Source organism: Aptenodytes forsteri, unplaced genomic scaffold (assembly GCF_000699145.1).
Source record: "Aptenodytes forsteri isolate BGI_AS27 unplaced genomic scaffold, ASM69914v1 Scaffold259, whole genome shotgun sequence".
Classification (NCBI taxonomy): Eukaryota; Metazoa; Chordata; class Aves; order Sphenisciformes; family Spheniscidae; genus Aptenodytes; species Aptenodytes forsteri.
In genome coordinates this window covers 718,403-739,210 of record NW_008795251.1, presented here as the reverse complement: position 1 = coordinate 739,210, position 20,808 = coordinate 718,403, and the positions used below count along the sequence as shown (strand labels likewise).

Genomic DNA, 20,808 nt, shown 5'->3' with positions numbered 1-20,808 from the left:
GCTGGCTGTCTCAAATCACCTCCCTGTCCTCCATGTGCCTTAGCATAGCTTCCAGGAGGATCTGTTCCACGATCTTCCCAGGCACAGATGTGAGACTGACTGGCCTGTAGTTCCCCGGGTCTTCCTTTTTTCCCTTTTTAAAAACGGGGGTTATCTTCCCTTTTCCAGTCAATGGGAACTTCACTGGACTGCCATGACTTCTCAAATATATGGATCCATACTGCCATGACTTCTCAAATATGATGGATCCATCCATCATATTTGAGAAAATAAATACTGCAGTGATGTATTTTAGTATTACTGATTGTGGCACATAGAGTATCTGAAGCTCTGGAGACTAGACTGGGACCTTGTATTAGGCATTGTGCAAAAATAGTGGAGGCTGTTTGCTCTTAAGGAAGGCATTTTTTCAATGCTTGTCTGCCTCTACAGTTTTTTTAACAGCAGAACTGTGTTTGCAGAAAAGCTTATGGTTGTTTAAGTAAATGACAATAAACTAAATGTGATGCCACTATATATCCATGCTAGTGGGTTGCATAGATTAGTCTAAATGTCTGTCAATGTAGTTCTGTTGGCATAGTGCCTTGTAGCCTCCTCATACAAGAACTGTTGTCTAGAGCTGGCAGATGACAGTGTCCTGACAAACAGTAGTATCTCCTCAGTTTGAAGAAGAAGAATTCCAACTGCAAATGTTCTGATACTGAGTTGTATAAAAAGCGGGGGGAAGATTAAAGGATGAGACACGAAAAAGACTGATGAAAGGAGAATAGGAAAAATGGGACAAGGCAGATAGGAACACACTGGAGGGAGGCTCTGAAGTTGACAGCTGCTTGATACAGTCTATTTTAATTTCCAAAAAAATCTTTGAAGAATGTTATTCAAAGTCTTTGAGTAAACTGGGCCATAGCTGGAAAACATACAGTGCTTGCATGGGTTGTTTAAAAGCCAGGAAGCCGAGGGTGAGTAACTACCCCTTGCAGTGAGGAGAGAGGCAGATGCTGGACTTCCGCAGGCTTCTGTAATGAGATGAATGCCTTCAGCATGGTCATAAGTGATCTTGGAAGGGGGCTGAACAGTGAAAGGATCAAGGTTGCTGATGACAGGTAGTTGTTCAGAATGGTGAAAACAAGGGCCCACTGAGGAATTCAAGAACACAGACTGCTGGTGAAATGTCCTCTGCCACACTGTTGCCCAGTGTAGAAAAATCTGACTTAGTTATGATCTGAGCTGAATGTTGCAATTCAGAAACAGGATTTTAGTGCTTTGATACTTGAGTGATAACATCAGCTTACCTATGTGGTTTCAGGGAAGATGAGGACTAGTTTATGAAATAAAAATTTATCATGTGTTGTCAAATGCCTGCATGTTTTTTCTGAATGTGATTGAAAGCTAGAAGAGTTTCTGGGGGAATTCTTCCAATGTCATTGTTTTTTTCCTAGGCATCTGCTAATGGCCACTGTTGGAGGTGGGATGGATACTTCTTAAAGTTTTTAGGTGTGACTTGGTCATAGCCAATCTTATGTCCTCATTTAGAAAAAAAATGTTTAAGTGAACTGTAGAAGTCGGTCTCTTTCAGCAAACCTTTATCTAAGGTGTTTCAGCTGCTGTTTCATCTAGCCCCCACTGGCTTGGTGAGACCACAGGGTTTGTGTTGTCACTGGTCACACCTTTGTTGAAAGAACTAGCTCTAGTTTTATGGGAAGTGAAGCTGTATTTGATGGGGAGAATGGAGAGAAGAGGACATGTTGGTCTCTGCAAGGAGCAATGATAGTTTGTGAATGTGATCACTGTCACAGTTGCATAAAAATGCGTGAAAGGCAGGTGAACTGTGCATCTCATGTTCTTTTGCACAGTGATACTACCAATCTACTTGAAAAGGTCCTGCATGAAGAACAAGTTAAGAGGGAATGTGTAAGGAAAACGTTGTATATTTTGCATGGATAAAATCTTTTGCAAATCAGAAATAATGCTAATTGTTATGTCATTCAAGAAAAACGGAGAGATTTAAATGTGAGTTGTAATTGTAGTATGTTTTCAGTTTCTATAGGTCTTCAGTCCATGCTGTCTTTTGAGAATGGTATCCAAAGGAGACTATTTGGAATTGTTATATAGGCAGCCTGAATCCATGTATAAACCAGAAGTCACAAGACAGGCAAACGTGATCTGAATTTCGAGAAACTTAAAATGAGTCAAAAATGTTACTGGAACACCTTGATTTCTGACTGAATTTTTAGATGTCCTTTGGTTTACAGTAGTGCTGCCATTGTATTTGATAGCAAATACTGTATTATTTTTCTGAAATAGACTGACAAGTAGTTGGTTCCCTAGTTTTTCTGCATACTAGGGAATTGAACCTTTTTTGGTTACATGCAGTCTCCTAAATACTTCATTGGCACTGTAAAGTTGTGGTCCTAAATGAAGACATCAGATACTTCCTTCCCATGTAATTGTTAGGAAGTAGCTATGACACCAGAAAAATATATTTTGATTATATCTATGCTGAATGTAGGTGTTAAATTCTGAAGTTTAGATTCTAACATATCTCTTCATATTGACTGTTAATGTCCTGATCTTATTGGGATTGTGCTCTTGTGTTACACACTTTGGACAGATCAAATGCAATTTTCATTTTTTCTGGAACACACACTTCCAACACTTTGACTAAAATTCTCATTGGAACACATTATAAGGAGTTGAACTTCCCAAAAGAAACTTGAATTTGTTTAGCTTACTGGACAGCAGCTAAAATGGCGACTCTAAGCAGTGGTTTCCATGCTTCCTGGACCAGTGGATTATTCTTGGTACCTGGTGTCTCCTGCACCATTGGACCTAAGATGTCAGTAATGGGACAGTGTTTTCTTGTGTGTAGTATTCTCTCTGACTTCAAGCTACCTGAAATACCTTTTTGCAGACTAGACTCCTAAGTACTGTTTTGCTGGTGGAAAATGATATTCATTTTGTAATACATTTGATAACATAGGTGCTTCATGGTATGCAAGATTTGCAATAGTCTCAGCATATAATATTTCTAGTTACTGTGTCTGGAATGTGTTTATGATGATACTGAGATACTTAAGAAAATTCTCATCGTTCAGGACATGGAAATTAGTCATGTTAAATAGCTTGGCACCTGGCATCAAATTTTCTTAAAATGTTGCAATTCTCTGGGTATTCTGAGGAACTACTTGGGTTGGTTTTGTAAAGTTGGGATTAAAAGTAAATCCACAAAAATTGCGTCTCTAGTATTGAAAGAAACTGATTTAGCTATAAGTATCCTCTGTCTGCAATTACATGCTGGAAATGAGTAAACAGTTACCAAAAGGGTTCAGCAGCCTTTTTGCTTCAGTTTTTCTCAGGTTATATTTTGATTTTATACTTAGACAGGACTAGTTTTCAATCTATGATAGTAGTACAGTCCTATGATACAAAATGCAACGTGGCATTTTGCTGGTACTTAAATTTATGTAACATCTATTGGTTCTAAACCAGAACAAAGTTTTTCAGTATTTCTGTATGCTTTAGAGTGAGAACTCAAAGAGTACATGGGAGAAATGCCACTCTTCAGACTATAATATGTATTTATCCTGTTTCTTAAAGCTGATGTGATTTGTGTTTCTTTCCTTTTTAGTATTATGGCACTTGCCTGTAGACCTTGTAAGTGAAGTCTAATGCTGCTGTTCTTACATTTTTGGTTTTTTCCTCTAGGGTTTGAAATCTAGGAGAATGGCAGACATAGACAAGTAAGTAAAATCTGTAGGTTACTGAGGCTCTGACTGTGTCCTATGCTGTACTTCAGATGGCTGTGCTCTCCAGATACTTGATAGACAGGGTCCGGGTAGTGATCTTGGCTCTGTGGCAAGACGTGAGGTTTATAGCATGTGGGAGAAAAGCTTGAGTTGCTCATGCCAAATGGGTTTGAGATCTTAATTGTAAGTAAATCTAAAACTGGGACAAGGCATCAGTCAACTTACTATGTTAGTTGGAATTCTGGAGGGGAAAAACTAATAGTACTGCCCATTACTATTGTTTCACTGTATGTAGTTTTTTCTATACTTCGAATGCTCATATTTTGTGCCATTCAAAGTATAGTTTAGGTGAACCTACCCTCAGTTCTCAAGGCCTGCACATCTTAACAAAGAGGATGTGTAGAGCAGGAGGAGGCTTTGACCTGTTGATATGAACAGGAGCTGAAGGAATTCTCTTGTAAAAAGGAATCTTCAAAATTCTGGAAAGCTGCTAGTTCTTTAAACTGTTCTGAGATTGTTAAATGTGAAACTTGGAATCTATGTAGACAAATTTGGCTTTGTTTGGCTATTAAGACTTCTAGTTTGTCATAGATCAAAACTGATGCAACAGTTTGCTTCCACCCACATGATCTCTAACTTGAGCTCTTTAAGCTCATTATAATATTTTATAAAATTAACTTCTTGATCCTGTTATTGAATATTCCTAATAGCAAAGAACAGTCTGAACTTGATCAACAGGATATGGAAGATGTTGAAGAAGTAGAAGAAGAAGAAACTGGTGAAGATGCCAACAGCAAAGGTAACATCGAAAACAAGGGTTTCTAAGCAGCTGCATACGTGCTTTCTGATTAATGTGTTAAAAGGATTTTACTGCTTAAAATAATGGGAAATGGTAAAACATAGCTACTGATGCACAACTGTATTTAAATTCTGAAGCAAGGGCTTTTTTTTCCAGTTATATAATTTTTTTTTTAGTTGTCTGCAGTCACTCATTTTAGTCATGGTTAGTACCAGTTCAGGCAGTGCTGGCCAGCTGTAAGGATGTATAATTGGAAAAGAAAGAATTATTGTGGGTATGTGACTAGATTATTTCAAAACTATAACAACAGTTAAAAGCTTTTAAAATGTGAAGCTTTGGGTAGAAAAAAATCAGGTGCATATGTCTTTTTTTGATCAGTTGCTTAGTAATTTGCTGCTGAGTTATTTGATTGTGAACAGAACAAAAATCATGCATAGTGTTACCACTCTTAAAATCAACAAATCCTTCTTTTTTTCCCCTCAACAAAAAAACCTGAACATGTATCAGAATACTTGTTTTGTCTGTGCTGAACAGTCTTACTTATGCTTTGTAGTTAAAGATTGGGGGCACAGATAGAATCTGAAGAGCAAGTAGCCAAAAGAAATGACTAATAATTTCTGTGATAAAATGATTTGGAGTGCTGATAGTGCCACATTATGTGATTGCTTGAACAGAATAATTACACTAAAGAAAAGTAGGGTAATTTTACTCAAGATGGTGTTAGAGGCTTTGCTATATCTATTGAAAAAAGTGTTTTCAAAACTGGATTGCAAAATTCTGGGGAACACACTGGTCAGCTGAAGAACAGCTTACAATAATTAAATGGTAAGTATTCAGGTGTCTATTTTTATGTGATAGACATTAAGAGATTATATATTATTTTCAGTGATGAATCCCAGCTATTGTAGATGAGGCTCTGAGGGGAAATTATACTACAGGAATCTTGGAGGGAAATTGGATTTTATAAATCGGAAACATGTTTCAGTAGTAGGGAAACTTGACACAGTGTTAAGCAGTTCTTTTGCATCTGTAATTATTGCTTGTCTAGTTTTCTAGTATTTTTTCATGCACTATTTTTTCTTAAGTTTTACTGATTTACTTTTTTTTAATCTAGATAATTCCATTTTTAGATATGTCCACTTCTGTGGACACTAAGTAAAGCACTCATGCTTTTAGGAAAAAACTTTGAAGAAATAGTGTTCATGGATCCAAGAACTTGCAAAACAGAATATGTGGTCAGATTTCAGTTTGAGGGGATGTGGCTGTTGGCATTAGCATACCATGTGTATGATGTGTATATTGATTTGGTATTAAAGAATAACTGACAACATAAATGGCACAATTGGGTAGGTTTTCAAGTGTATAGGAAAGACTAATGAATAGTAAGACCAGAGAAAACTAGATACCTTGGCAGGAGGAGTAGTGTTGACTAATGTGAGGTAGTACCTTTAAGAAGTAATTACAGCTTCTACTGCTAAAATATAAACTGATTGCAATCATTATGGAGAAACAAGAATGCTTTTTTGGATATCACTTGCAATAAAACTTTTCAGCATGTAATTTCAGTGCTAGGACATAAAAGTGGAAGAGAATATTCACGTGGTTACTGTAGTGAAGGGCATAGAAATGGAAAATGGTATGCTATTTCCAAAAGCTTTGTGTATCAGGAAGGATTCAAAAGCTTCACTCTAATTTGAAGGTGTCAGAAGAATGCTATATAAACCTAATATCTTATAAGGAATGCAAAATACTTGTTTGCCTTTCTGTAGATGTTGAGGATAGGGGAAAGAAGGCAAAACAGCATGGTAAAAATTGATCATAAATTCTTCTTAAAAAATATGAAGTTGTGAAATTCATTTCTGCAGGTTCAGGCACAGATTTTGAGCAGAAGTAAAAGAGTTGATGTCAGTATGGATAATGAGAACACTTAGGCTAGGAATTTGTGTGGTTTTTTAAACTTACTTCTACCTTATGGTTTGAAACAGTTTCCCATTTGGACAAAGTGCTTTCTAAAGATGATGTAGATGATAGACTTCAAGGACCTAGTACAGATATTCTGTAGTCAATAATGTGTCAGCCTGTTCTAATGAATAAATTACTCTTTTGCAGGACAAATTAAGTAAACATAGATTTGTAAAGCAGTTTTAAATCCAAGTCTGAAACTGTCTTGTCTCTTTCCATTTACCTAAAATAGAATGAAAATCCCTATTCCAGTTTTTATTCCCTTCTTAAAGTAAAAGCACAAATTCTTCTACCTTTCCTTTCCTTAATGAATTCAAAATAAAAGCAGACAAGGTAAAACTGATGCTTTTAGGGGCATCATATAAAACCTTCCCTTCTTACAAAAAAGCTCAGTTTGCTGAATAGTGGCTGTTTTAATCCAGGTGCTGCTTCCGTGTTCAGAATAGGATGGATTTGATCCACGTCTCCAAAATGGAGAGAGGTGTTTGAAATACTTCTTTGCCTATGTTTCTTTTTACAAGTGTATATATAGTAAACTTACTGCTCTTTTGTAGTATTTAAGTAACTTTTCTTTCAAGATTAGTCCAAAAGATGCACTTTGCACTTACGTGCAATTTCTTTTTTAATTTAGCTCGGCAGTTGACTGTGCAGATGATGCAAAATCCTCAGATTCTTGCAGCCCTTCAGGAAAGACTTGATGGTCTGGTAGGAACATCTACAGGATATATAGAAAGGTACAGTATTTGTTCAGTATGAGCGGAGTGGTATAAGTGGTTCTTTTGCTTTCTGAACATAATGTCTGTAGGATTAATAGTCATAAACCACTGTGCTGCCCAGATAGCAGGAAAACTAATATAGTCTGTCTGTAGTGCATCTCAGAATTGAAGAGGTTTTATTCAGGCTTTTATGAAGAAAAGAATGCTAAAATATTTACAGTGGCTGACCCTGTCCCTTGCAGTTATGCTATGGCGTACTTTTAAAAGATACTTTCCTGCTACCTGGAATGTCTTTTGTAGCTTTGCCTTAATGATGAAACATCAGTTATCTTAAGTATGGACAAATACTTGGAGATCTAGTGTCTCTCGTATAGACGTTTTTTGGTTAGAGTGTAACCAGGAGCTAATAAAATTAGGAATGTTGTATCAGTACTTCACGTGGTCTCCTTATGTATCAAAACTTGCAACAATCTCTTGCTAAAATCTTTACTTGATCTGCATTAACAGATAGAATTTTCTGGCTCTCCTGTAATTTCTGATTGTGTACAAACATTTAATCTCATCCAAAGGAATTGTAAAGCATACAACTGTCTTGCTGTGATAGGGTCCTACATTGCTATTGGCTTGAACTGGGGCAGCTACTGAGTAACAGGTGTGGCTGCTGCTGCTACTCCTACCCATATCACTTTCCTGTTATAGATGATAGCGTGGAAGAAAATCCCATTTAACTAACAGCCTTCCCTGGCAAATACTGGCCTAGGAAAGAACATGGAGTCAAAGGGTACCCAGGTTCTTTCTCTTCTAGATGCTGTACACTACAGGCTTTCTATACCCAACGTTTTTCTTCTGTATTTCAACAGATGTTAATTAACCTCTACTAATCTTTCAGGTCCTTGATCTAAGAAGTGAACAAAAGTGGTAACATTGATTTACATGGCATTCTTCTAGTGAGCTGCTCTCTAAGATACTGTACCATTTCTTCATCAATTCCAAGTACAGTAGTGCATTCTATCACAAAAGCATTGCAACTCTGCCATTGTTACCAAATGCTTACCCAACTTGCAGTACAAAAATAGCTGGAAAATGTGTTTAACTTGTCTGCACTTTCTCAACATATGCATGCTGACTTAACCATGCTTTACAGGTGCCTTTTACATGTCTTCCCAAGTATTATTTTGAGCTTATTTATCTACAGAGTCTAGACACTGAGATGGCACAGAAGTCAGCAGGAGTCTGGGATCCTAAAAGCCTGTTATGTGGGCTGTAAAGGAACTAGATGCATAAGCTGGTAGGAAACAAGGCAGGTTCCAGGAAAACATCTGTCTGCTGAGGCTTAGAATCTGCATTGTATGACAGCTATCCAATAACTTACCTCTTCACCCGTGCCTGGCCACAATTTTTTTAATGAAACTTACTTTCATAGGGTAGAATTTCACTCAGCTGCTCGGAGGAAGTTGTATTCTTTGTGTAATTACAACATTTGCTAGTGGCTTGTATTCAGAGCAACAGGTTTTACTTGCTGCTGTTGTACTTGTGCAGTCCAGTTCATACTTCTTGGTCTGCTTCTCCATTTTGGATTTACTCTGTAAAAGCTGTCTCTTTCATGAAACTACCTTTTTTTTTTAAAAAAGTACAGAGTTTATAAAGGTAGCGGATGTACAAATTGTGAAATTTGAACTAGTTGGCATGGACTGTAACAAAATGTAGCTTTGACACATGCAAAAGATTCTAGATTCTTTAATAAAGGGGTAAAAATCTTTACTCTGACATACCAGAGTTGGACATGCTGCATGTGTGGCACTACCTCTTAGAAATTTCAGTGTGTTTATATGCAATTGCTAGGACCAGTACTCTTAGTCTAAATACATGCACGTGGCATTAAGTGGGTGATTGTTGTATGACTTATCTGTGCAGTCGTATTAATTTTCTTCCGTAACATTTTTTCCTGAACTAACTGAACTTGCTACTTAAGTTGCTGTTAGCTCTGATACTGTACTTGAAGATAAAATTACAGCAAATTACTAACTTCTGGAAAAATGTCAGAGTAACAAGAATGTTATCAACCCTTTATGAACATACCTGTCTAAATTTAAGCTTTTTTGGTAGTTCGTGTAGCAGATGTACTTTTGCCCAAATTGGAAGGTTAAGGGATATCTTGATTTCTTGGTGGTCTGCATATTATCTTAGTAACCAGAAATAGTATATTCATGTTGAGCATAAAGCTGTCAGGGGGAAGGGTTCTGCATTTTAAAGTGAACAAGGATGTTGAAACATGTGCCTGTCCTATCTAATAGAGGTAAGATAGCTTTAATTAATGTGAACTTTCAGTGTTTAACTAAGCTAACATATTCTTGGTTACTTCCTCTAACCTGGAGCTGGTCCTAACAATTAAAAGCAGTTGTTTACTACTGTGTTCTAAATGTGGCCCAACTGCTTAAATAAAATACATATGGGAAGCTAACACAGTAATCTTCTGTAGCCATATGCTGGGGTTTGGCCCACCTCACAGGCAGTGGAGGTTGTCAGCAATCTGCCCCATAAATCTCACCAGTAGCCTTGATGTAGGTAACTTTCTGTCCTAACAGTAAGTCTATGTTAGCATATTTTACTAAAGTGAAACTAGTATTAAGGAGTTGTAGCTGGCAAGTATTTATAATGAGGATTGCATTAATTGCTTTCCTTTTATACATGTATAATACAGTGGCTCATTTAGCAGAACAGTTCTGGCTCATTTTGGGAGTGACAGTTAATATGTTAGAAGACAGTAGTACCAGCTGCTTTCCTGAGTGAAACAAAAATGTGAATTTTGAAGATTGACTTCCTTAGCGAAGTAATAATTCAATTGTCTTCATAAAACCAAGACAAGTTAGTGATTAGACCTTTCTTAATTCTGCTCAATCGTATTAATTTACTATGCTGCTCATTGATAATGTAAAACCTGTTTTTAGTATTATGTTTTATTGTACAAGTTTGTCTCATGATTGATCCAGGTGTTTGGAATACTCTGGTTTTAATTCAGGTTAAGCCTCAGTTTAAGAGCCTGTGCTAACAGTTTCAATCTGCATGGTGCAGTGGGTCATAGTTTTGATTTGTTCAGCTTTCTAAAGCTTAAAGTGGAGAGTAAAATCTGTTTTGATGCAAGTTGGTTAAGGGGGCTGGTTAAGGAGAGGTCAACATGTGCTTAGCATGCAGTGCTAGTAACAGTTTTGTCATTGAATTTTTCAGCTTGCCTAAAGTTGTTAAAAGACGTGTGAATGCTCTCAAGAACCTTCAAGTTCAGTGTGCACAGATAGAAGCAAAGTTCTATGAGGAAGTTCATGAGCTGGAAAGAAAGTATGCTGCTCTCTATCAGCCCTTATTTGACAAGGTATTTTAATGCTAATCTGATTTGTTCTTAAAAGCTTTAGCTAAAACACAAGGTAATATAAACTGAAAGCTTATGCATGTTCTGAATTATTTTGGTCTCCTATGTGCCCATTTAATTCAATTGACACCATTTTACCATCATGTGAATATCAACTAAGATTAAGGGGGAGAAAGGTTCAGTCTGTTCCATGGTTACCAAATTCACTTCAATATACCAGGCCTCATCTTGTTAATTGGGCAGATGTCAGATGATAAGGTAACCTTTCTGGAACTTTGGTGCTTATTTTAATGTGTTCAAAAGGTCATAACTGCTGAGTTGCCTTCTAGGGCCAAAAGAAGAAGTTTTGATAAACAGTTAATGTTTTAGTAATTGTGTAACTTCAGGATTAGGAATTTATTGGTTAGGGCATTGCTGGTTGCAATGACTAGGAAATGTGAAAATATTCTTTGTTTAATCTTCCAGCGAAGTGAAATCATCAATGCAATTTATGAACCTACAGAGGAAGAATGTGAATGGAAAGCAGATGTTGAAGAAGAAATTTCAGTGAGTATCATAATCGGTTCTCATCAATATCTCAAGCTTTAGCATGAAACAAGATTCAATACAGTAAAGTTAAAAAAAATTTGGGTGCATAATGATTGCTTGCTTATAACAATAATAATAATTCATAATGATTGCTTAAAACCAGCATGTGAAATTTAATCTGTACTGGTATCAACATAAAACTGTTAATGAACCTTGTGGGCACTCTTTTAAAATTAAGAAAAACTAACATTTTTATTCTATCAAGGAGGAAATGAAAGAGAAAGCCAAGCTTGAAGAGGAAAAAAAGGACGAAGAAAAAGAAGACCCTAAAGGAATTCCTGAGTTTTGGCTGACAGTATTCAAGAACGTGGACTTGCTCAGTGATATGGTTCAGGTAGGTGATGATCCAGGCTTGTTTGAGATGATCCAGTTGTGTTAGTACTTAATCCAAGTCTCTTTTTAAGAAAGGAGTAGAAACAGTACATTACTTGATGTGTCTGTTGAAAAGCGAAAATGGAACAATACTTGGATGTCATCTCTGGTACTTTATTCAACTGAGAGCACAGAGCAGTCTGAAATACCTTCTTACTGTATTGTTATTTGTTGAACTTTAGTTTACCTTACTAATACACTTTCTGTGTTTATAGGAGTATGTGTATGAGATGTGTATGAGATATTGCTAAAAACTGCTTGGTGTTAGCATGGATTTAGGTTGTGTACTGCAGTGGAAACTCTGTACGGCCATTGTTGCCATCTGCTGGTTATGTTCATGAAGACACTTCAGTGCTCTAACAAGGTTCTTGTAAAACTCATTCTAAATATGGCTATTTATCTCTGCAGGGTCTTAAATCTGTGTGCAATTTAATGTTACAAAAATGGAATAAACTGTTTTCTTTACAGGAACATGATGAACCTATCCTGAAACACTTAAAAGACATAAAAGTGAAATTTTCAGAAGTTGGACAGCCTATGGTTAGTTTAACCTATTAAACAAGATTACTTTTGTGTTAAGATTTATTTGTATATTAGTAGCATAGTCTGTGATAGCCTTTTGTCTTACAGCAATCACAAGCTGCTTCTTGTCCTCTAAAAAACAGTACAAGGACTAGTACTAGTCTTGCAGTACCATATGAATGAATTTATACTTAATTTAACCTTCAAATTCTGATGAGTTAATAACTTGGCCTTAATATCTGGTGACTAAGTTTCACCTTTAAATTTTGATACTTTCAGGTACTTTTTGTATAACTGTTGTAATTGGATATAATTTTCTTGCCAGAAATCAGATAGCTTGCTAAGTTTTAATATTTTAAACATAGAAGTTCTCTCTATACGTTAGCATTAGGAAAGCTGTACACTGGGAGATCTTGTGTCATTACTGCAAGCAGTATATTAACTAATAAGCACAAGATCAACATGGTAAATGAAAACACTTGATTTATGTACAACTTGGGTAGCAAATTGTAGAATAGGTTATGTATGTGCACCATTTCAATTTTGGAGGAGATGGTTATATTCTGTTGCATGTGTATTTTTGGTTTTGCATTTTAGGTATTTAGAAGTTCAAGGTATGTGTTGATTGCTAATGTTGCCACTCTGCAATTCTTTTTAAGAGTTTCACATTAGAATTTCATTTCGAACCAAATGATTACTTCACAAATGAAGTATTGACGAAGACATATAGAATGAGGTCAGAGCCAGATGATTCTGATCCCTTCTCCTTTGATGGACCGGAAATCATGGGTTGTACAGGGTAAGTGCTAATAAATAACTTTAAGGCAATGTAACAGTTTCTTCCTTAGCATTATCCAGCTGTAGATTTACAGCATCTTGGGAAGGTGCTGCAAAAGACATTGCTACCTCACAACTTGTAAACAGCTGGGTTCCACTTGAGTTTTTTAGTGGTTTTTAGTTACTTCAATACAATATATAAAACTATATATTTTATAATTTGTAGGTGTATATATATTATATATTATATATGCGTATAAATACAAATTCTGAACAGTATTTATCTAGAAATACTGTTCTGCAATCACTAAAGCTGAATTGGAAGGTGGATGGTGTTATCTTTCTGTAGGTCTTGATAGCTTTTTTCAAAATTTGTTTGATCACTTTTAATCTTTTTGTATCTCTGACTTTGCAGCGTTTTGGGAAGTCTGTTCCAGTTTTACTTTCTATGTTGCAATTGTCCACTTTGTTTCATAAGTGTTGAATATTTGCCTCTGAGTGTCTTTCAGTTGATCTATTTGAGAAATGGACAACAGTTGTCATCTGCTAACTCTAGGTTCCTCATGATTTTAAAGAGCTGTCATGCTCCTTTCTCCGTGATGTCTTTTGTTCTAAATTAGCTGTTATTCCTCACACTAAATAATCTCTTTATTGTGAACAGAAGGAAGAGAGAAACCTGAGTTGTACATAATTAGTCTTATGGGTACATCAGGGTTCTATGCATCACAGCCTGTTCAGTTGCTTTCATGTTAAGGTCTCTCTAATGTTCTGACGGCTTTTCTGAGTGATAATAACTAATTTAGAGCCTATCACTGCATAGTCAGCGTTGGTTTTACCCATATATTAATCTGCAGTTACTGATACTGACTTTTATTTACCACTTCATTTCTCAGTCACTTAATGTAACATATTTCTGCAAGTGTCCTGTAAGATTTAGTCTTAAGTGCTTGAGTAGCTTTGATCAAACTGTTTTGTATTCCTCGGTTTGGACTGCTTTTGAAAAGCATAAATCCTGGTAGAGGTTGGTGTAAGATGACACTCTGCTTCTGTGAAAATGACTTATTCCTAGTCCTTGTTTTGTGTTTTAACTAGGACAGCTGCCTCTTATCTCAAAACAACTTGCCTCCTTCCTTTGAGTCTTTAAAGGAATCTAATCAGAAACTTCTGCACGTGTGGATGCTCTTATTGATGTGACTTCTTCATTTACATGTCCCCAGAATTCTGTCAGACAAGCTTGTGGGTGTGATTTAGCAGGATAGAGTTAAACTCAAACAAACCACAAATGCAAAAACCTCACAACCAACCAACTAAAAACTACACACGTGCTTGATGCATTATTTTAAGGGCTTATTGATTACAATGATAGGTGTGGTAAACCTCGGCGTATTACTAGCATGACCGAATGACATTACTTTATAATGGACAGGTAGCACTAAAAATGGTGTGACACCATCCTTTGATAGGAAACCAGGTAGCAGATGAAAATTAGTATTTCAGAGATTGAGTGGGGAAGGAGAAATTTTTGGATAAAAAAACTTCAATCCTAAAATGAACCTGTTACTTTTGTTCTCAGAAGTATAAACTAGTAAAAAGAGCACTGAATAAATACTACCTTAATATTTTATATTCACTGTATCTCTTGCAGTTGTGATAGTCTCAGTAGGTACCTGTGACAAGGGGAATGGTATTAAGCTGCAGCTGTTTTTTCTTTCTTTCCTCTCCAGTTGCCAAATAGACTGGAAAAAAGGAAAGAATGTTACTCTGAAAACCATTAAGAAGAAGCAGAAACATAAGGGTCGTGGAACAGTTAGAACAGTGACAAAAACTGTTTCAAATGACTCTTTCTTCAACTTCTTTAGTCCTCCCGAAGGTAAACTGAACATTAGTTTATCTGCATTAACTTTAAATGTAGTATGTACTTCACTCACTTGTTTCTTTTCTTTTTTTTTCCTACAGTTCCTGAAAGTGGAGACCTGGTAAGTTGGCTTATTTAAAATAAGGGGGTGGAGGGGAAACACCAGTAGAAGAATTCATGCCTTTATATACAAAGTGTTTGTTGAAATTGTTTGGGAATTTGTTAAACAGCTTCAGCTTTAACTGTATCTGTATTTAACTGAGAATTGTTGTGATGAATAGTATGTATTTGAATTTTCTTTATTAGAAGGAGTATTTGTTGAATTGGAGGGATGGTAGTGTTCAGTTTAGTAAACTTTAACAGCTTATCCTTCCTGAAAGCTACCTTGTGAATTGATAACAGTTGTACAAATGTAGTGATCTTTGTTATTAGCCTTTGGACTAATGGGTGGTGTAAGTCCCTTCGGGCATTATTTGGATGATTTTCTCTAATGGCTGCATGTATCTGGTTTGTATTTTATGCTGTTAAAAAATTCCCAAGCTATTAACTCTTGGAGAAAGTAATAAAACAAGAATAGAAAACTGCAAGAGCCCACTCTTCTGTGTGCTCACTAGTAGAAAACTCTGTGGCAATAAGCCATGTTTTTGTAAGGAGGAAAACTACCAAAAACACTTAACAGTGAATATATCATGCAGCTTGAGTGAGAAATCTAATTAAAGCCTCCAGAAGCATGCTGTTAGAATTCCAGTTGGCATCAACACCAAAAGCTGTATGTTCATAATGTTAAAAAATAAATTAAAAAATCAAGCTTTGTGAATTGAAGATAACTTCTCAGATGGGAGACAGCAGAACACTTGTGTAAACAAAAGGAGTGAAAACCTGAGATTGGACTGGAGAGCATTTTTAGGTGTTCAGGTGCTTCACAATGGCTTGCTTAGTGGGAATCATGGAGGCGATGCACTGTAGGAATCAGAAGTAGCTTGTAAAATCTTTAATTAGGTAGGCTTACCTGGCTGGTGTTTAGTTCTTAAGGGTATTGTGCATATGAACTGAAAGTCTATAGGAGGTATTAAACAATTTTTCTACTTAGAACAAAAGCAAGTTGGGGGTAGGGGAAGAATAAAACTTAAACTCCAGGATTTTGTACAATTAAGCTTTCTGAAGAAGCAACCCCCCACTGCTTAATGCAGGTAGGCTGTTTAAAGTGTAAAACTTGACTCCACAATTTCAGTTCTATAAAGCAAGTCCTAAACCAAAAAAAAGTCAGTACATGGGATTTGTATAAGTCTGACCACAAACTGTGCAACTTGTGTTTTTGTGTAAAAAGTAGTTATCAGCTTATGGTTTAGGAAATAATGTTGTTTTATGCAGGATGATGATGCTGAGGCAATCCTTGCTGCAGACTTTGAAATAGGTCATTTCTTGCGTGAACGTATAGTCCCCCGGTCAGTATTGTACTTCACAGGAGAAGCTATTGAAGATGATGATGATGATGTAAGTATTTCTTTCAAAATGCTAAAAACTTTGAAATAATGTTGCTTAAAGACCTCGGGTAATTCCTGACTTTTGTAATGTTGGTATCCTTAGAATGGGATCTATCAACATTAGTTTCAGCTGAGCTTCCTAGAGTGTTCAGTAAAGAGCAGCATGAAGGTGATTCATCTTTGAAGTAGCGAATTCAGAGTTCTGTGGCAAAAGTAGTGGTAGAAGCTGAACATCTAGAGGATGTTTGAGTTGAATTTTGTGTATAAGGTATTCCTAGGGTGGCGTACCTAGTACTTCAGTAGAACTATAATGAGCTGCCAGAGAACAAATTAATCTATTTATCTAGCTGTTCAGCCTGATATTTGTGTTTACAGTGATGCTGGGCCACCAAGTTCCTTGAGATTCAAGCCTGATCCTTTCAGGAGGGCACTCTTCTTAAAAAAATTGTAGATAAGCACATTCAAAGCATGCCAAGATATTCAAAGCAAGCTCTGCAAAAGCTTGAATTAAGTGCTTTAAGGGAGCTAAGCTTGAAAAGCAAACCACAAAACCCCAGAACTTTATATGGGTGAAATATTCTCTCCCCTGCCTCCGCACAAGCAAGGACAGTTTGACAGTTTGATGTGGCTAAGATAAGTCCAGCCTTAAAATGAACTTTTAGAATGTAAAATGGTAGCCCTTAGTCCAAAGCTGTGGCTGGGGGAGGTGGAAGAGGGAAGTTGCTGACTGTACAGATTGCCTTAGGCTCTGAGACACCCTACTGGCCAGAAGTGTTATCACAGTTTAATAAGCTCTTCCAGTGTTGCACATAAGGAACTGAAGGTAGACAGTTTTCTCTGCCAGAGCATAGCTTAAGAGATTGAATATTGTTCATGCTGATGCATAAAGCATTTTTAAATCTGTCGGATATAGGAAGTTCTCTTAAAGCACAATACAAGGTGGTCTCTGGCATCTACTTGAGTTATCTGGCTGTACTTGAGCCATAAATGGCTGCATTTATGACGCTATCAAAACCATTTGTTTTCTCTCCTAGTATGATGAAGAAGGCGAAGAGGCAGATGATGAGGTAAGTTGACAGATGGCCTTGATTTAAATGGTTTCCCTTTTGTAGTTTATCTGGAATAAGAGTTCCTTTAGTTTTTGAATGCTCTGGACACTAAGTTTAAGCATTACTTATGAATGGAAGATACAACACATCGTTCTGTGGATCTAGGGTGAAAAAAAAAACCAAACCCAAAACCAAAAAAACCCCAAACCAAATGAAGACAATCCTAAGGTATCTTACGAATTAAGTTGCAACTGATGTCAAAAGATGATGTGCTTTATGGAGGGCAAACTAATACAATATGCATAACTTAAAGTGGTAATTAATGTATTTAAGAGCAGAATTTAATCTTAATTTTCTTGGAAATGGCTCAAGGAGTTGAATGTGGATATGCTAGAGAAATATAAACAAGTGTTTTCTTTCAGGAGGGGGAAGAAGAAGCAGATGAAGAAAATGATCCTGATTATGACCCAAAGGTAAGGAATTAAAAAGAATGTTTGCAGTTTGTGTATGCATACACAAACTACAAACAAATTTTATGTAGGTTAAATCTTGATTTTTAGTTTCAGTATTTAATCAGTAGTTCCTATGGTGAGTATGTTTTGGCTGAGGCTGTTTCAGTCCCAGTTCTGGCAGACTAATAATGGTAGAGCAACTTTTTTTAAAGTTCTTTCTCCAAGAATAATTTTGTAAAAGTAACTTTTGGCTTTGAGCACTGAAATTAGTCAGGCTTGGTTTTCTGTAAACTTGTCATGCAGCAAGTTGCTGCTAATGATGAAAATGTTCTATAATGGTTGTAAAGACATGCAGAGAACTGAGTAATCCAGCTTCAGTTTTTGGGAACTCGTCACAAGCAGACTCTGGCACAGATTTTCCCAGCAGAGTACAAAACTGAGGCTTTTTCAGGGTGAATAATAACAAAGTCTTCTATTGCTTGAGGTAGCAGAAGTCAAGGTTCAGGAATGCATCTACAGCCAAGTACTAAAATGTGAACAGCCAAGAGCAACTGGCAGCTTTCTTATTCCATGGGAAGGGCAAATGACTAGTCAGGCTCAGTTTGCTGGAACAGTGATTGTGAGCCACTCAATTCATAGCTTTTTCCTGGCTGAGGGAAAGGCGTGTTTAGCCACCTGAAAGCATCTGATGATGTGGTAGGTGAAAGTTGCAGTCATGAAAACGAAGTTTGTGTGAACTAAAAGTGTCTGCTGCAAAATGTGCTTGCAATTTCAAATGAGGAGGCAGCATATTTTTCAGTAGGAATGGTTTGAGCTACAGTCAAAGTATTATTGAAAGAATTACGTAATCTGAGCAGTGTACCTAGAAAGATGTAGGATATAGAACTATTAATCAAAATGTACAACCTGTTGGTGATGTTTCATCTGCCATAGTGTATTCAGATTGCTTCCTATTCAAGAAAGTTTTGGAATCAAAATGAAACAGCTGCAAGATGGGGCTTCTTATTTCTACCATTTCAGATTGTTTTTCTAGGCTAAACAGAACTGAGAAAGGGCAAGACTGTATGCTCAGTTTCAGAAGAGAACTGCCAAAGGGCTAGAGGCAGTAGTGGTACTATAGTGTATTGACACGAGAATAAACAGTTGTAAGCTGATCACAGGCTAGCTGAATTTATTGAAGCACTGTGGCCCTAGAATAGCTATGCAGACCAAGGTAGTGGAGTAAAACTTGCAACTGAACTCTGTCCCCAGAAATTTTTCCTTAAATTCCCATTTTACTGTAAGATATTTTTGGTTGTCTTTTTCAATATAACAGAAGAAATTTTCCACATTAGAATTTTTCTAACAACTGGAATTTATTGCAAAAGATGCTTCCAGAGCGTTAAGAACATACCATGACTTGGTGTTTCATTGCACTGCTCTGCAGTGGCTTCTGGAGTAAGGCTTGTTACTGACCACAGGAAGTTTCTTGTGCCTCAAACTGTGCAGAAGGCCTGGATGCTGCTTCTGAGCTGGGTTGTTTGTTACTATGCATAACTCTTCTCTTCCTTTTTCCAGTTTTAGTGTCTTTCAGAGTATCCCACCACACTTAGTTCTGAACAGGTTTTGTTCTGGATCACACACCTATGCACTAACAAAGCCAAAATAAATGCATTGTGGATGTTGCTACATCCAAAAGCACCAGTATTACTAATATTAGGCAATTAGTTTAAGGGAAAAGATGAAAGAACAATTTGAATGCTGGAACTTGAGAAAGTATGCTTAGCAATATTAATAGTTCTTTTAAAACACTGATATCTGTAAACTGATATTTCCTCTTTTCTCAACAGAAGGATCAAAACCCAGCAGAATGCAAGCAGCAGTGAAGCAGTGTGTATGTGGCCTTGAGGATTACCTGCACTGTAATAGCCTAAACACAACTATTAGCTACTTACAGCCTTATGTTTTGTATCTTGGTAGAATTAAGTAACCAATTTGTTAAAAAAAGAAATCAAACACATAAGAACCAGTTTAAAATGTAGGTTCAATCTACCTAGCATTTTAACAGTATAATTTTCTGCCAATATGTAGAATGCAGTAAATCCCCTAAAGCATGAATGTTAATTCATTGCTACATAGTTTGGTTCTTGTGAAGTCTTTGTCATGTAGCTATTAGACTGCAGCTGTAAAGATTATCTGAACTGTTAACTGAGACCAATATTTGTTTAGAGAAAACTCTCTCCTGAAGAACCAACCAAAGTATTTTTCAGCCCAGTAGTCTGAACGGGTTTAAGTCTGCTTGCACTAGCTGTGCCTTCATTACTTTGTTATAGAAATGGCAGTGACTTGTACTAACTAGGAGATGATGATGCATTTTGAATTTGACTACTTGAGAAAACTAGTATAACTTGTTTAATTTCCAACGAGACCACATTAAACATTCATAACTGTCAGCTTGTTTATGCTATGGGTTTTGTATTTTATGTGACATAGTGATCTACAGAGGAAACCTAGTCATCATATTAAGGTTATTGTTTACCACTGGGGTGTGAATAAAACCTAGTATTTTCAGAAGCTAGTCTTGTTTTATTATGATGTGTGTATCTGCATGTGTAAACTGGTAAGGCATATCTTTCATGCTGCAGTTCCCTTCTTACTAGAAACAAAAGTTGAGAGTTACTGAAAAGTAAATTATATAGCATTTTAAAAACAAACACAATAGTTTTGAAAGTTTGATCCATACTTTCCATTTGCAGTGTGATGCTTGTGAATGTGAGCTAGATGTTTCAGTGATTGGTCACCACTGCCATTTTGGAGAAGGCGAGTTTTTAGAAGTGGAGCTAGATCTGATAAAGGACTTCGGTATTGCCATGCCTGACTCTAAGGCATTGGTTATTAGTATGAAATCTGGAGCCAAGAAAGGTGCCTTGGATGTCTGTTCTATGTAGGCAGAGCAAGGTTGTCCTGAACAAAATCTGCCCTGCAGTCTAAGGGAGTGCTGGAAGACTAGAATACAATTCTAGTTTGTACTCGCTGTATCAAGCATCTATGGAGGAGGAAACAAACCCCAAGGAATTTCTCTCTCCTCACCTAATGTTCTGTTCACTATGCTTACGTTTGCGCATTCTGGTTCATACTTTGTC

General features: G+C 36.7%; 1 protein-coding gene across 2 annotated transcripts in view; it reads left to right on the top strand.

The window, feature by feature from the left end:
- The window catches only part of NAP1L1 (nucleosome assembly protein 1 like 1), a 34,888-nt gene extending 14,645 nt beyond the window's left edge, over window positions 1–20,243 (top strand). Inside the window, exons 2-15 of one of the 2 annotated variants that reach the window (XM_009278924.2) lie at window positions 3,706–3,740; window positions 4,457–4,545; window positions 7,139–7,241; window positions 10,449–10,590; window positions 11,053–11,133; window positions 11,384–11,509; window positions 12,016–12,087; window positions 12,729–12,868; window positions 14,571–14,716; window positions 14,803–14,822; window positions 16,073–16,195; window positions 17,220–17,252; window positions 17,657–17,707; window positions 19,516–20,243. In XM_009278924.2, the coding sequence (XP_009277199.1) occupies window positions 3,724–3,740; window positions 4,457–4,545; window positions 7,139–7,241; window positions 10,449–10,590; window positions 11,053–11,133; window positions 11,384–11,509; window positions 12,016–12,087; window positions 12,729–12,868; window positions 14,571–14,716; window positions 14,803–14,822; window positions 16,073–16,195; window positions 17,220–17,252; window positions 17,657–17,707; window positions 19,516–19,551 (1,179 nt within the window). In that variant the 5' untranslated portion in view covers window positions 3,706–3,723 and the 3' untranslated portion in view covers window positions 19,552–20,243. Of the gene's footprint in view, window positions 1–3,705; window positions 3,741–4,456; window positions 4,546–7,138; window positions 7,242–10,448; window positions 10,591–11,052; window positions 11,134–11,380; window positions 11,510–12,015; window positions 12,088–12,728; window positions 12,869–14,570; window positions 14,717–14,802; window positions 14,823–16,072; window positions 16,196–17,219; window positions 17,253–17,656; window positions 17,708–19,515 lie in introns of both variants that reach the window. The other variant, XM_009278923.2, reaches the window with a different exon arrangement.
- Window positions 20,244–20,808: the final 565 nt, after the last annotated feature.